The sequence below is a fragment of the Puma concolor genome, chromosome A3 (genome assembly GCF_028749965.1).
Source record: "Puma concolor isolate L17-30 chromosome A3, mPumCon1.1.hap2, whole genome shotgun sequence".
NCBI classification, from domain to species: domain Eukaryota; kingdom Metazoa; phylum Chordata; class Mammalia; order Carnivora; family Felidae; genus Puma; species Puma concolor.
Window position 1 is genome coordinate 80,987,912 of NC_141669.1, and position 14,036 is coordinate 81,001,947.

General features: G+C 41.5%; 1 protein-coding gene across 5 annotated transcripts in view; it reads right to left on the reverse strand.

Moving 5' to 3' along the window:
• The window catches only part of AFF3 (ALF transcription elongation factor 3), a 578,761-nt gene that overhangs the window by 89,700 nt on the left and 475,025 nt on the right, over positions 1–14,036 (reverse strand). For all 5 annotated transcript variants that reach the window (XM_086701326.1, XM_086701328.1, XM_086701330.1 and 2 more), the window contains one exon: positions 9,824–9,864. In XM_086701326.1, the coding sequence (XP_086557452.1) occupies positions 9,824–9,864 (41 nt within the window). The remainder of the gene's footprint in view (positions 1–9,823; positions 9,865–14,036) is intronic.

The window sequence follows — 14,036 nt, forward strand, 5'->3', positions numbered from 1 at the left end:
ATTTTCAAGAGTACAATTCAGTGGCATTAACTACATTCACATCGTTGTGTGGCTGAGAGCACTATCAGTCATTTTTAAAGAGGATGTACCCTCCTAAGAATGCCGCATGTGTTCCTACACGGCAATTATGGGCAGTGATAAAACGGGTTAAAACACACTTTGGCCCAGAGGCCCCTCCTGTGGCATCTTCTTTGCCCAGACATCCAGCAGCGGGTCCATACTAACCCTCAGGTGTCCCAAAACCCACTAGACCATTTGAAAGGGCAATTAGTGGCTTCATACAATTCATTGTTTATTTACTCAAAAGACTATAACAGTTTCTTCCAGGCTGCTCTGTTCTATTGTGTAAAATACAAGTTTGGGACCTTTTAAAATGTGTGTTATTTACCTGATAGAACTCAATGGCTTCTCTGGAGCCATTCAGTTTTATTGTGGAAATTAGTACTAGGGGGGCTTTTTAAAAGCTGAATTTTAGACCTGACAGCCTGCATTTGCTCACATTGTTAACGCAGTCAATTGAGCTAACAACCACCAAAGGGCAGTAGGGGACACTTACATGGCCTCCCCAGAAGAAGCAGTAAGGCCAAGGGGGCCCACTTTTGTGAATACGTATGGGTACCGTTGGGTCCTGTTAGAGAGGAGAGTGCTGGCTCAGGGACTTGGCATTTTTTTCTCCCTCCACACGGTTCCCCTGAACAGAGCTTATCAGGGATCCATCCCCATGGTATCTAAGAATCACTGTTTGCTTTTGAAATAAAGATTACCTACTTTGAAATATTACATGAGACCAATTCTTTGGAGATATGCCGAAAAAGGTGTCAGGAAATGGCCCAGATAGCCTTTTCTACAGGAATCAAGTAGGAAGGTGATGTGGAAGAGACTTGGCTGGAGCCTCTTTGAAGGCATGTGTGAGCCTCATCTAGGACCGATGGACCCACAAGTTGGCTTTTAGGGGAGAACAGGCTAGGTTAGGATAGATTACAAAATAGGGATGGTATAAGCCACAGTCAGGCATAGTTCTTGGGATTTCTTGGTACCTATTTTCCTACAATGTCAATGTCAGAACATGACCCACACTATTAGCTATTCAGGGTTTCATATATTAAGTCCATAATATAATATTTTCCTCCCCTGGTTTTTAAGTATCTTGGTAGGACTTAAATCAGAGAATATCTCATGGTATCTTGATGAATGACTCTTCTCAGTGATGCAGTAATTACTACCATATGAATAGAATAATAGATATTTTTTCTATTTATCACCTCATTTAATCTGGACATAAACCTAACAAGGAGGGCATTATTATCATCTTGTTTATGCAACTGAGAAAGTTCAGACGCAGATGGGTAAACACTTAGCCCAAAGAAAATTCTAGTCCAAGTTCAAGGATTCAAAATCCCATCCTTGCTTCATGATGAGGGGAGGTTAGGGAGAGCTGGGCCAGAGGTTTGGTATTTTTTCCCTTTTTATCATGAGAGCAGAGATAAGAGGCATAATTTGAATTCCTGGTCTTTATTGTTTGAAAGGCACTGAGTAAGTCTCACTGAGCAGTCATTCTGTATAAAGTACTACCTAGTATTTAAGATGGGGATCCTGTTCTCCAGGTGGTTGTTGAGACCAGACATAAATACATAAGGTGAGCAGAGGATGGAAGCAGGACTGTGTCCACAATTATATGAGGTGCTGATGGAATAGGTGTGTGAGAGCCAGGTAAGGGGGTTATTCAGGGTTTCCATAGAAGATGAAGCTTGAGCTCACATTTGAAGGAAGCACTGTGTAGCAAAAGGCGAGCCTCACCCCTCTGCATCAGTGGCTGTCTACAGTTGGCTTTCACACGCCTTTCCCTTTAGAAGCCTACACCTCTGCAGAATGAAGGGCCTGCAGCTCCCTGTTCACCCCCACAGGCTTGCTTGCTCAGACCAAAGCCATTCTTTCTACAAATCCCTCCTCCCTGCTCCCCTCCTCTGTGCTCTGAGAGTACTTCAGTGCTTTAACTGCGCACCCCTCCAGTAAAGTTATTTCTTTATAAATTGATGGGGGGCGAGGGTGATTACTGAAGCAGCTAAGAGCATCATCCACCAGAGTCTGACAGACCACTCTGGGGCTTTATGTCCATAAGACTTTGGGTAAGTTATGTGTCTCTGGTCACCCAGATTCACTAGGATTTTAGGGAGAGTATTTGGGAAATGAAATGAAATAAAACTTCATTGAAAATATCATCTCTTTAGGACCCTTATGTTGAATCCTTCCTTCCTAGCTGAGAGGCTTGTTGTGAGGAGTAAATGAAGTGATGCGTATGAAATGCTGAGTGCAGCACCTCCACATGACTGCTGTGCTAATAAGACCTATGGTCAGGTATGCACATGCTGACATTTAATATACATAGTAGTTACACATATGCCTAAGTTTCTTCTATCACATTGTAAACTCCCGGAGAGTGGGATGCACAGGTAATAAATTTCGGTATCTTCCATATAGACCAGCACAATGCCTTACCCATTATAGGGGCTCAGTAGTGTAAATATCCTACAAAAGAATGCAGGAAAAAAAGGAGCCTGCATCATTGGTGGAGAGAATATGAGAGAGCATTGTAAGTTGTGGCAGCAGTATGAATCACAGAAATGAGGAGCGAGGAGGGGAGACAGGGAAGGGCCAGAGGTCATCTGGCCTAACCCCCTCTCCATGCAGGAAACCTCTCCATGGCATCATAGAGTTCTCCACTGGTTACTGAGTCCTAATTTAATTCCACTCTAATTGCACTGGATGATTTTAATCTTTTGAAGTGTTTTTCAAGTTTTAATTTTAATTTCAGTTAGTGAACAGTGTAATATTAGTTTCAGGTGTGCAATACAGTGATTCAACAAGTCCATACATCACCCTGTGCTCATCACAAGTGCCCTCCTTAATCCCCATCACCTGTTTCACCCATCCCTCCACCCCTCCCCCTTCTGGTAACCATCAATTTGTTCTCTATAATTAAGAGTCTGTTTCTTGCTTTGTTTCCCTCTCTCTTTTTCCCTTTGCTTATTTTGTTTCTTAAACTCCACATATGAGTGAAATCATATGGTTTTTGTCTTTCTCTGATTGATGTATTTCACTTAGTATAATACTCTCTGGCTCCATCCATGTTGTAGCAGATGACAAGATTTCATTCTTTTCTTTTTATGGCTGAATAATATTTCATTATATATAAGCCTCACATCTTTATCCATTCATCAGTTTCCTGGCTACTTTTGGACTGATTTTTAAAAAACGATTCCATTTTTTCCCCTTCTTTACCTGTGTGGCAGTTAATAGTGTTTCTCAATTCTATAGCATCTTATAGGCACAGACATCTGCTCTAAGCCCTTAGTGGTGAGCCCCTGACCACCAACCTCTATCTCCTGGATGGTCTGCTGCAGTGGCACACAGCAAGTTTCAGAAAAGTATTTTCTGTTTTCTTTTTTCTTTTCTTTTTTAAAACTGACATCCAAATTAGTTAGCATATAGTGAATCAATGATTTCAGGAGTAGATTCCTTAATGCCCCTTACCCATTTAGAAAAGTATTTTCTATTTTCAGCCCAAAGTTGCCATCATTTAACCACAAAACATTGGTCCTAGTTTATTCATTTATTTGCTCATTGTTTTCTTTCATTTATCAAGTGACTTACTGTGTCTCCTAATTGCTAGGAATTATGCTAGGTGCTAGGGATAAAAAGATAATCAAGCCAGAAATGTTAGGATTATTATAACTATTAGCAGAAACAAAGTGTTAGTACAGACTGAGTAAACTAGTTGTTAGAATGTAAAACGTGGCACAAGCCACCAGTCTCTGACCCCTTCCAAGCTTGCTTTGTTGCTGTGTGATGGAGGACGAGAAAATCACACTCACTGGGAGTCATAGGACCTGGAGTTTAGTCCCAGCTCTGCTACTTGCTACTTTGTGACCCTGGATGAGTCCCATCACCTATCTCAGGCTCAGTTTTCTTACCTGTAAAATGGGTCCTTCCTATCTCACGGGGTTGTTGTGAGAGCCACAAAATGAGACAGTAAATGTGATAGTGCTTCTAAACTCTAAAGCTCTTTTTAATTAAAAAGTTTTTAATTTACATGGTACACCAAAGAGACTTCATTATAACTAAGGAGTCCTTTGCATTGGAGAGACTGCTGTGGGTCTCAAGGGCAGGGCTGATAGATACTGTCTAGCATGCCACATTAGCATCTTTAAAGTTGGAAATTTAAAGCTTTCTTAAAAAGTTCTGCATCGCCCCCTTTTTGGACCCTTTCAGAAGAGACCAACTGTTAGTAGTGCATGGCAACTTGACTCTCCTCTCAGGACATCAGGGACATTATGTAAAATGTTACCCAGAAAGTTGTGCTTCTGTGCTGGTGGCCATCCCCAACATGTTCCCTTTGCTTGGCTGAAGTTGGTCCACTTGGCAAGGTATCAGGAAGATGAAGCTGAATGCACCCCGCGCCCCCCCCCCCCCCCCACAGTCTGATGCCCACCCGGTGCTCCTCACCTTGCGTTGGGGCCATTTCCAGTCCTGTCTTTGGATGAACACCAGCCCCATGTGGAAGTAAAACCCCTTCATTTTGGTCTAATTCTCATTTACTTAATTCCATTACATTCTCCCTAATGGGAAGTAGAGATTTTAGGGGTGTGATTCACGTGAATGAGCTGTATGAGGCCTTTCTTTTTGCATAGCCAGCAACCCCCTGGATGGTAAAGCCCTGAGCATAGGGGCATGGCCGCTTCTCCTCACCACTGCACCCCTGCCTGCCCCAGCTCTGCGCCTGGCTGAACATGCGGGATGCGCTCAATAAATGCTTGTGGCGTAAGTGAATCAATCAATGGCAGTTGTTTGGATTTCAATATAAATGGATCTTGGACCTGAGATATTGCCAGATGGGCAGACAGGTTACAGTCTGGTGATGCATCTCCAGGGCTATAAAAATGTAGCCATTTCTGGAGTCGCACGCTGACATTTCAGAAGATGATTATATGCACAATTTAACCACACGGCCACTTGTGCCCTCCAAGTGCCATCGCTTCAACAACTGTTTTCATGTTGGCTTTCTTGCTGCTCATTCCTTTTTTTTTTTTTTTTTTTTTTAGTCAAGCACAGTTTTTTTTTTCCCAGCTTCTCTTATTTCCAGCTGAATGTGATTTATTCATATGAAATTATGCTCCATTTTTATAAAACCCAAGTTACTGCAAATGATGCTTGAGGTTTCACAGAAAATATTAATTCCTGATCTGCTGCTATAAAGCATCCCTGCTCGTTCTGCAGCAGCCCTGTCGCTCTGAGACAGATGGAAGCAGTCCAAGGGTATGATTAACTTCTTAGCCCTGGCAATTTCCTAGTGCTCCTCTTGCCCTAGATTTCAAGATTGACCTCCAGCTTCTCTGCAAATGCACAGTTGCTCAGCTTGATAAATCACACGAATCCCGTTTTTGATCACAGTTATCTACTATTTACTACTTATGAAGGGAAGTTAATCATATTCCAAGGCACTTCATATGCGGCACACATACCCTTCCTTCTCTGAACAGCACTTTGCATATTTTCCACATTACTGGCGATGTGGCAGCTTTCACAGTGCGGCGAGTCGACACCAAAGACACACCTTTATAAATGAGCCTCGTGCCCATTTATCCTGATTCTCCTCTGCCTCTCTCTACCCTATCCAGTACAATAATCCATAAGGAGAAAAAAAACAGTTGGGAGGCACATCATAAGGAGTGAATAAGTAAGAAGGAGAGTGTCCCTTTATAGATTGAAGTTTTCTTGTAAGTGGCTTGTTTTACCTTGTTGAGGATTTTGCCACCTCTTCCTGCCTTGGTCTCTTGGTTTTTTCACGATTTGGGGAATCGGTAAGCCTCTGGTAGGCCAGATGACTTTCAAAGGCATAAAACGGATGCAAAGTTCCACAGTCAGCAGTAGGAAAGAACAAAAAGACGTGCCATTCTACCCTCACACAACCCTTCCTGTCACTGCAGGGTGGCACAAGTTAGCTGGGCTGAGGCCCAAATTTGCCTTGCCAGTGTGAGCCAGTCTTGATGCTCTGGCTATTTGGGATGAACTATAAATTAAACCCATTGTTCAAGCAAGACCAAACAAGGCCACCTCTCTGGAGGTGACCACAGAAGATTTTTAAATTTAGAGAATGGAAATACTATAGTTTTAATTTATTGAGGTTGTGTACTGATTACTTAGGACTCACTGAACTTGAAAGCACAGCCTTAAGTGTCAGATATTGGATTTCTGCTAGAATGCCTATTTAAACCAGGAAACTGGAGAAATGAAAAGATAGACAAGATTGGCCTTCAGAAGACATCTGGATACTGTCATCTCAGACACCCCACAGGGACAAAGTTTCTGCTTGCCATTAGAAGGAAGGAAAGGGAAATGCCAACCCTTTCCCTTATAACTAGTCTCATCAGGTCAGGTCTCAAAAGGCCTGGATGCAGGTTTTCTCCTGGGGAAGCAGAGAACAGCCGTTGGCTTCCTTCATTATACACTCACATCCTCCAATGACCCCACGTCAAGTAAACCCCTAGGTCATCATCAAGTGTATATCTTGAAACAAAATGGCTCTACTCCTGGATCAGACGTCCTGTGTTCGCCAGGTACTCAAGGTGGTTGTAAGGCTAAATGGAAGAGAAAGGGGCCACATATGAACTAACTATCGGGACATGAGACAAGAAGTCTGTGGTGGCACAGCCCAAGCCAACATGGGCTTTTTTATCCAACTGCAGAATTACAGAACACAGGAAGCACCTTGTGGGGTCTCACAAGTGTTGTCATTTTCTAGGACAAAAATGAAAGTGCTTGTTCATCGTTATGGAGTTTTATTTATTTATTTTTTAAAGTTTATTTATTTATTTTGAGAGAGAGAGAACAGGGGAGGGGCCGAGACAGAGGGACAGAGAATCCCAAGCAGCTTCTGTGCTATTAGTGCAGAGCCTAACATGGGGCTTGATATTATCATCCTGAGATCATGACCTGAACCAAAATCAAGAGTTGGATGCTTGGGGCACCTGGGTGACTCAGTCAGTTCAGTGTCCAACTTTGGATCAGGTCATGATCTTGTGTTCCTGGGTTCAAGCCCTGCGTTGGGCTCTGTGCTGATACCTCAGAGCCTGGAGCCTGCTTCTGATTCTCTCTCTCTCTCTCTCTCTCTCTCTCTCTGCCCCTCCTATGCTCATGCTCTGTCTCTCAAAAAATAAAACAAAACATTTAAAAAAAAAAAGAGTCAGATGCTTAACTGAGCCACCCAGGTACCCCATCGCTATGGAATTTTATATCAAGAAGTGACAACAGGCTGGAAAAAAATTGTTTAGTAAAACAGATGAGTTTTTGTAAATAGATTAATACCAGGCTCTAAGTAGTCAGGGATATTGGGGTTAGATCTCCATCTTGGGAAGGTCATGACTTGGGGGGAATCTTTACTCAATTCTATTCCTACCCTGAGGTGGATCCTCTGACAAACAGAATATTAGGCAAGACACGCAGGAGTATGTCCCAGAATCATATTCATTATTTTCTAGAAAATACTGGTTTATTCAACAGAATAAGTAATGTGCTAGAAAATGACATATTACCTGGTAAGTTAACATTCCCTAATTTAAGAAAATAGAAAATATAAATCCAATTAACTCAGTAGGTATTTTAAGTTCTTATTTTAAAAAGGATTTAAAATTGTATCTCTAAATGATTACACATACCTTTCACATCTATTACTCGTGTGGCCCCAAATTAGTGGAAAACATAGAATAGAGAAAGCACAGAGAAGGTAGCTTTACACGATTGCATTGTTAGAATGGCAAAGTCAACTCATTACTTTAAAATGAGCCGAATTCCCCCAATTTTGAACAGAAAAAAACGTTAGATTTAAGGGGGTAATGCTCTATTATATTTAAAGATGGAAAATTCAAAAGAAGAGAAATTATAATGGGAACCTGTTTCTCTGTTTCCAGGGAATGGGCTTTTTTTTTTTTTTTTTCCTCACAGTATTCTGATCTTACCGGTTACAGAATCAACAGAGGCTAAGATGCTAACTTACCGGTTGACTAACTATTGGGTTTGATGAGGGGTTTTAGAATATCAGAAGAAAGTCAAGGGGGAATAGTGTTGCTATCATTAAAATCCATGTACATTTTCTATCCAAGACAGAGTCACGTATCTTTTGGGAAGCAGTCTTAGAATGTATCAATTCTAGTTTCTGATGACTTGTCTTTGTATTTGCAGCCATGCCTTCAAAGGAATTCAATTATTTTCCTAAAATAGGTTTTGATTCATTCTACCAAAGTTCATAGTGATGTTTTGTGCCTATATATGTAGCTTTATTGAAATACAGTTTATATACCATAATGTGCATGCATTTAAAAAAACACAGTTTGATGGTTTTCAGTATAGTTACAAGGTTGTGAAACCATCACCATAATCTAATTTTATAACATTGTCAGTACACCCCCAAAAAAATCTAACCATGGCAATAACATTATCTTGTAATCTGAGGGCTTTTGCTTGCTTATCAGTGCATTTTGTTGAAGGAAGCTCTTACTTAATAAGTCAAAGAGGAAAAAAAGAAGTATGTAGAGGAAAGGAATTAATGTGTCAGATTTTAAATGTTTTGATCCAGAGTCTCGTACCAATAGACTCCGAAGCAGTACAGTTTATCAGCTTTTGTGAAAATCCCAGGAGCAATTGTAGACAATCCTGTGGCAGCCACTCTTACAGCACACAGGCTTGTGTGGTTGTCATGGGGAAGGCTTTTCAAATGAAATAAAAATACTCACGCTCAGCCTGCCACCATAGAGGAAATGCTTTTCACCCATGTGCACAGATAATTTGCCTCAGTGACAGGTTTTACCTTGGAGAAGCAGTGAACTGAGCTAGTTGACACAGTCAATTATTATTCATTCCACACACACACACAAAGAAAAAAAAAGAAAAAGAAAAAGAAAGAAAGAAAAAAAAGAACTGAGAAGGAAGGGGAAGGTGGTGACTGTTAGCTAGCTAATGCTAAGGTGCCCACCAGCCAGCCAGGGTAACATCTCCTGCAGCTGGCTCTAATACTGTAAAAGCCTGACTTGTGGAGAGAAACTGGGGCTTCATCTTCGCCTCCTGACAGTTCTTTAAGAGACACACACACACACACCGCAACCTCAGTAAATGAAAGCTTAAAAACCAATCAAAACAAAAAGGGCATGGTCCATCCCTGAAAGTAACTTTATATATCCCTGTTCAGCTATCTGTATAAAGCCTTTCTGGCAGAGCACGATGTGAAATACAGCTTAAGTGTGTTTACTGATTAGATTTATATATCTCACGCAATAACACAAGTCCAAAAACACAAGCCAAAGTGAGGAGGGAAAAGTCAGGCTCTCAGGACCATGAACTGGGTTATGTGCACAAAATATTTCATGAGAGGATTTCATCAAAAGACAGACAGCTCTTGTGAAATGATATGGAAAAAGTCTGAAGAAAACATCTCAAAACGAATGAAGTACTTATTGCTGAAAAATGAGCTTAGATTGCAACCAATTCCAAAGTTCAGAATTTACTGCACCATTCAGATCTTTCCCTCTAAGTTTCTTGTCTCCTGTTTCATTGCACAACAAGGGATTCTTCATACTTTCTATGAAATACAACAAGGCGATTTTTGCAGTAATAAACTCCACACATGCATGACAAATTCAAGCATGCAAAATGTTTAACATCCCAGTTCACAGACACTTTAGGGACAAAATCCGATTATGAATTATATGCCACAATAAATAGGGCTCAATGTTTCATAAAGCAATTTATAGTTCATAAAAATGACAAAATGTACCTGTCAGACAGAGCGTGGAGAGCAGTTCTCTGGGCTGCCTGCTGGAAGGAAGGGCAGAGATGTTTATTTAATATTCTGACTTTAAATTATGTACTCAATCAACACTTTTAAAAAACCTGTGTCACACACGTTTTTGCCATGTGGCCAGCTATTAAACTACTAGCAACATAGTAGAGACCCGTCATGTTATGAAATGGACGCTACTCAGTTAACTGAAACCCACAGCGCACACCTGCCACCAGAGGGCGCGAACGGGGAGGCACGGAGTTCTAGGTGAGGTTAGACTAGTCTCTAGAGACCCTGAGAGGCTCAGACCTATTTCATTTTTACACTCTGAAATCACCTTTACCATTGCTTTATTCTACTTTCCTGTAAGAAAAAAATATGTTTTGTTTCCTGTAGCTTCTTCCTCAATGAAAGTGTAGTTAAAATAATTTTTTTATTTATTTTTGAGAGAGAGAGAGAGAGAGAGAGAGCGAGAGAGAGCACACTCGCGCACATGAGTGGGAGAGGTGCAGAGAGAAAGAAGTACAGGATCCAAGGCGGGCTCTGCACTGACAGCAGACAGCCCAACGTGGGGCTCAAACCCACGAACTGTGAGATCAACACCTGAGCTGAGTTTGGAACACTTAACCAACTGTGCCACCCAGGTGCCCCGAAAGTATAATTTTTTACTCAGTTTTTAGATTTATTGAAAAAGTCAGTACAATTGGAAATTGGAACACTGGTTGGAAGAGTCAGAGTATTAGGAGATTACTGATTTGTTTTAGGCATAGTAATGATATTGTGGTGATTTTTAAAAGTGTCTTTTAGAGATCCATTTTGAAATATGGATACAATTATATATTGTTGGGATTTGTTTTAAAACAGTACAGTTGGAAGGAAGGGAGAATGGATGGACATTTATAAATGAGACATGATGGCCTTGGGTTGGTAACTGTGGAAGCTAGGTGATGAGCACACTGGGGGATTAGTATATTATTCTGTACATCTTTGTATGTTTTTGAAACTTTCCATAATACAAAAACTAAGAGAAAAAGGCTGCCATTTATCCATCAGATTCTCTCATGTTTGTAATCACTTTCTTTTCGTCTGGCTATTCTAAATTTTTGTACATTGGCTTTCTATCACTTAATACTCTGAGGCTTCAGAAGGCCAAGGTCATACTCTGTTCTCTGTCTCAGAAGTTATAATTGGGAGGGGATCAAAGCATGGCCTCTTAGACCAAGGCTCACTCAGGGTGTACTAGAAAATAAAGAGTACATACAGTTCATTTTCACCATGTATGCTACATATGTCAAGTTTATTAATTACCAGGGACACCAAAACGTTTCCCATGTTATTCCTCTTTCCATTTAGACAACAGACTAAATAGAATCTTCAGATTAGAAAAAAAATCTGACACATTAGTATCATCATCCCTATTACAGAAATGAAATACACCCTTGGTAGTAGCTGCATGTCCCTGGATCAGTCAGTCCAACACTTACTGAATTCCTACTGTGTAGAAACTATTATACTGGCCTCCAGGAGGGACAAAAACAAAAGCAGAATAAGTAGTCATCGTCTTAGGGAAGCTCAATCCCTAGGTAGGAAGTCACTCGGGGGTCCAGGGATGACTTGAGGACACTTAGGAAATAAAATGCAAATGAAAAGGTTAAGGTAGGACAGCATCAGGAAGGTGCCCATCTGAGGGACAGCTAATGGCTGGTGGATCAGCAGCTCCTCAAACAGTGCCTGGAACTGTTAGCAAGTGCTCAGTAAATATCTGCTGAGTAGATGTTAAATGAATGACTCAATCAGGGAATCCTTTTCACTGATATTTAAGCAGAACTTTATTTATTTATTAAAAAAATTGTTTTACATTTATTTATTTTTGACAGACAGAGCACTAGTGGGGGAGGGGCAGAGAGAGAGAGAGAGAGAGAGAGAGAGAGAATGAATACAAAGCAGGCTCTAGGCTCTGAGTTGTCAGCACAGAGCCTGATGCGGGGCTTGAACTCACAAACTGTGAGATCATGACCTGAGCCGAAGTCAGACGCTCAACCGACTGAACCACCCAGGTGCTCCAAACTTTATTTTTTTTAGTTTATTTATTTTGAGAGAGAGAGAGAGAGAAAGAGAAAGAGGGAGAGAGAGAGAGAGCAAGAGAGAGCAAGCAGGGGAGGGACAGAGAGAGAGGGAGATAGAGAATCCAAGCAGGCTCGCTCTGTCAGCATGGAAGTCTGAAGTGGGGCTCGATCCCATGAACTGTGAGATCACAGCTGAGCCAAAATCAAGAGTCAGATGCTTAACTGACTGAGCCACCCAGGTGCCCTTGAGCAGAACTTTAAAGACAAGGAGGGATGTGGGCAGGGAGAAGATGTGTTGGTCATACTGGAGTAGGAGGTAGAGCAAAGGCCTATCCAAGCCTCTAGCAGTGGTTCTCAATCAGGACACCCCTTACTCCCAACCCCAGAAGTGTCTGGAATTGAGCAGGGGAGTTTCTTTGTATTATATTCATGAGGGGGATTACTACAGGCATTTAGTGCCTGGGGTCGGGGATGCTAAAACCTTTTAAAGATCAGGAAGTTCACTTATACGGTGAGGAAATGTCCCCTTAAAATGACAAGGGTATCTCTACAGAGAAACACTGTAGCAAAGTAGGAATGAAAGTCAGATTTGAAATAAGTGACACAGGGAACATTAGCCTCTGGGCCTGGCAAAAGGAACTGAAAATAAATGAGTAAGAGGAACTTAGATAATTCCCACAAATGACATAACCACATTGATTTAAGAAAAAAAAAAAAAAAAAAACTTAAGGTCTGTGAAACTGGGAATTGAAAGTCTTACATTCTGGGAGAGGTTTTGCTATTCATTTATATGGCAACCTTGAGTCTGGCCCTCAACCTATGTCTGTTTCCAAACTGCCCTCTCCTTCTCTGAAGGGAATGATGAGGGAGCCAGTCAGTCACTGTCCAGGCTACTGAGGACAGTCTAAGGGGTTATTGCCTCCCCCTTCTCCCCTGGATTCCAGCAAATTAGGGCCCAAATGTCCTGGCATTCCAGTGTCACATAATCAGTCAAGAGAGAAAAGAAGAATATCTGCACAGCTTGTCTTGGCGAGGACAACTGAGGGAGTAGAAAGAGGCATGGGGAAAGAGGTGAGAAGCCTGAGGAAGACTTGGAGCCTCAGAGGACAGGTATTTCCTTCTCTCATGCTCCTTTCTTGGTGCTCTCCCAGAGGGCCAGCCCAGGAGCATGCCCACAAAAAGCACCCAGCAGGTGATGGGCAGCCATCACTGTTCCCACGTTTGTCTCCTAAAGGGTTCCCTTATCACTCATCAAGATGGCTTTCACCTTTGGCAGCTGTACTTGAAAAGAACTTAACTCTCTACTCTTGACTCTGGCTAAATACACAAAAAGAATTTGGAACTCCCCAAAGGAAAGATGGCATGCATTATTAGTACAGTCTCTTAACATCATCTCAGCAGGAGGCACTGGAGACTGACTCTTCCTGGAATAACAAAAATCATAAGGGATGTGACCAAAAGTTCAACAGAAATCTCTAACATGGCATCTGAAGTTTCCTCTAGCCATGGCAGTCAATGTTTAAAAAAGTGTATTGATTCTTTTTTCTCCTGCCTCCAAATACTTCCTACTGACTTTTGTGGTAGGGAAACACAGTGCTTTTTGATGTGAAGCCTATAAGAAAGTTATTTAGAGAGCAAAAGCAAAAGCAACACAAAAACTGAGAAACTCAGCTGTTCAACCATCACTGGAGTGATGCATCCCAGGTGGTTGGCACCTGTTGAGAGCAAGTCCATAGGACTGATGTTGACTGAGATCTCTAACAGAAGCTGAATTGGCGGCTTGGAGCAGGGGTTTCTTTCCTTTACCAGATGGATGTGATGGTGGAGCCAAAAGGTTTAGACATATGTCACAGACATATGAAGGCTTAGACATCAGTCATCCCAAGTCACTAAGCAGTGTCTTTCTGTGACCGTCACTCTCCAATCTGTCCACACAATGCATGTTACCACCCACTTAACACTGCAGTATTTAGCATCATTGATTGCCTGTCCCATTATTTTCAATGCCTGGTTTTGATTATGCTATTTAATTTGCAGTTTATTCTACATCATTAAAAACTTTACAGAGGATGACTCATCATCCATCAAGAAAAGAGATGAGAGTATTTTAAACATTTTAAATAATTCCTTGAGAAAATCAT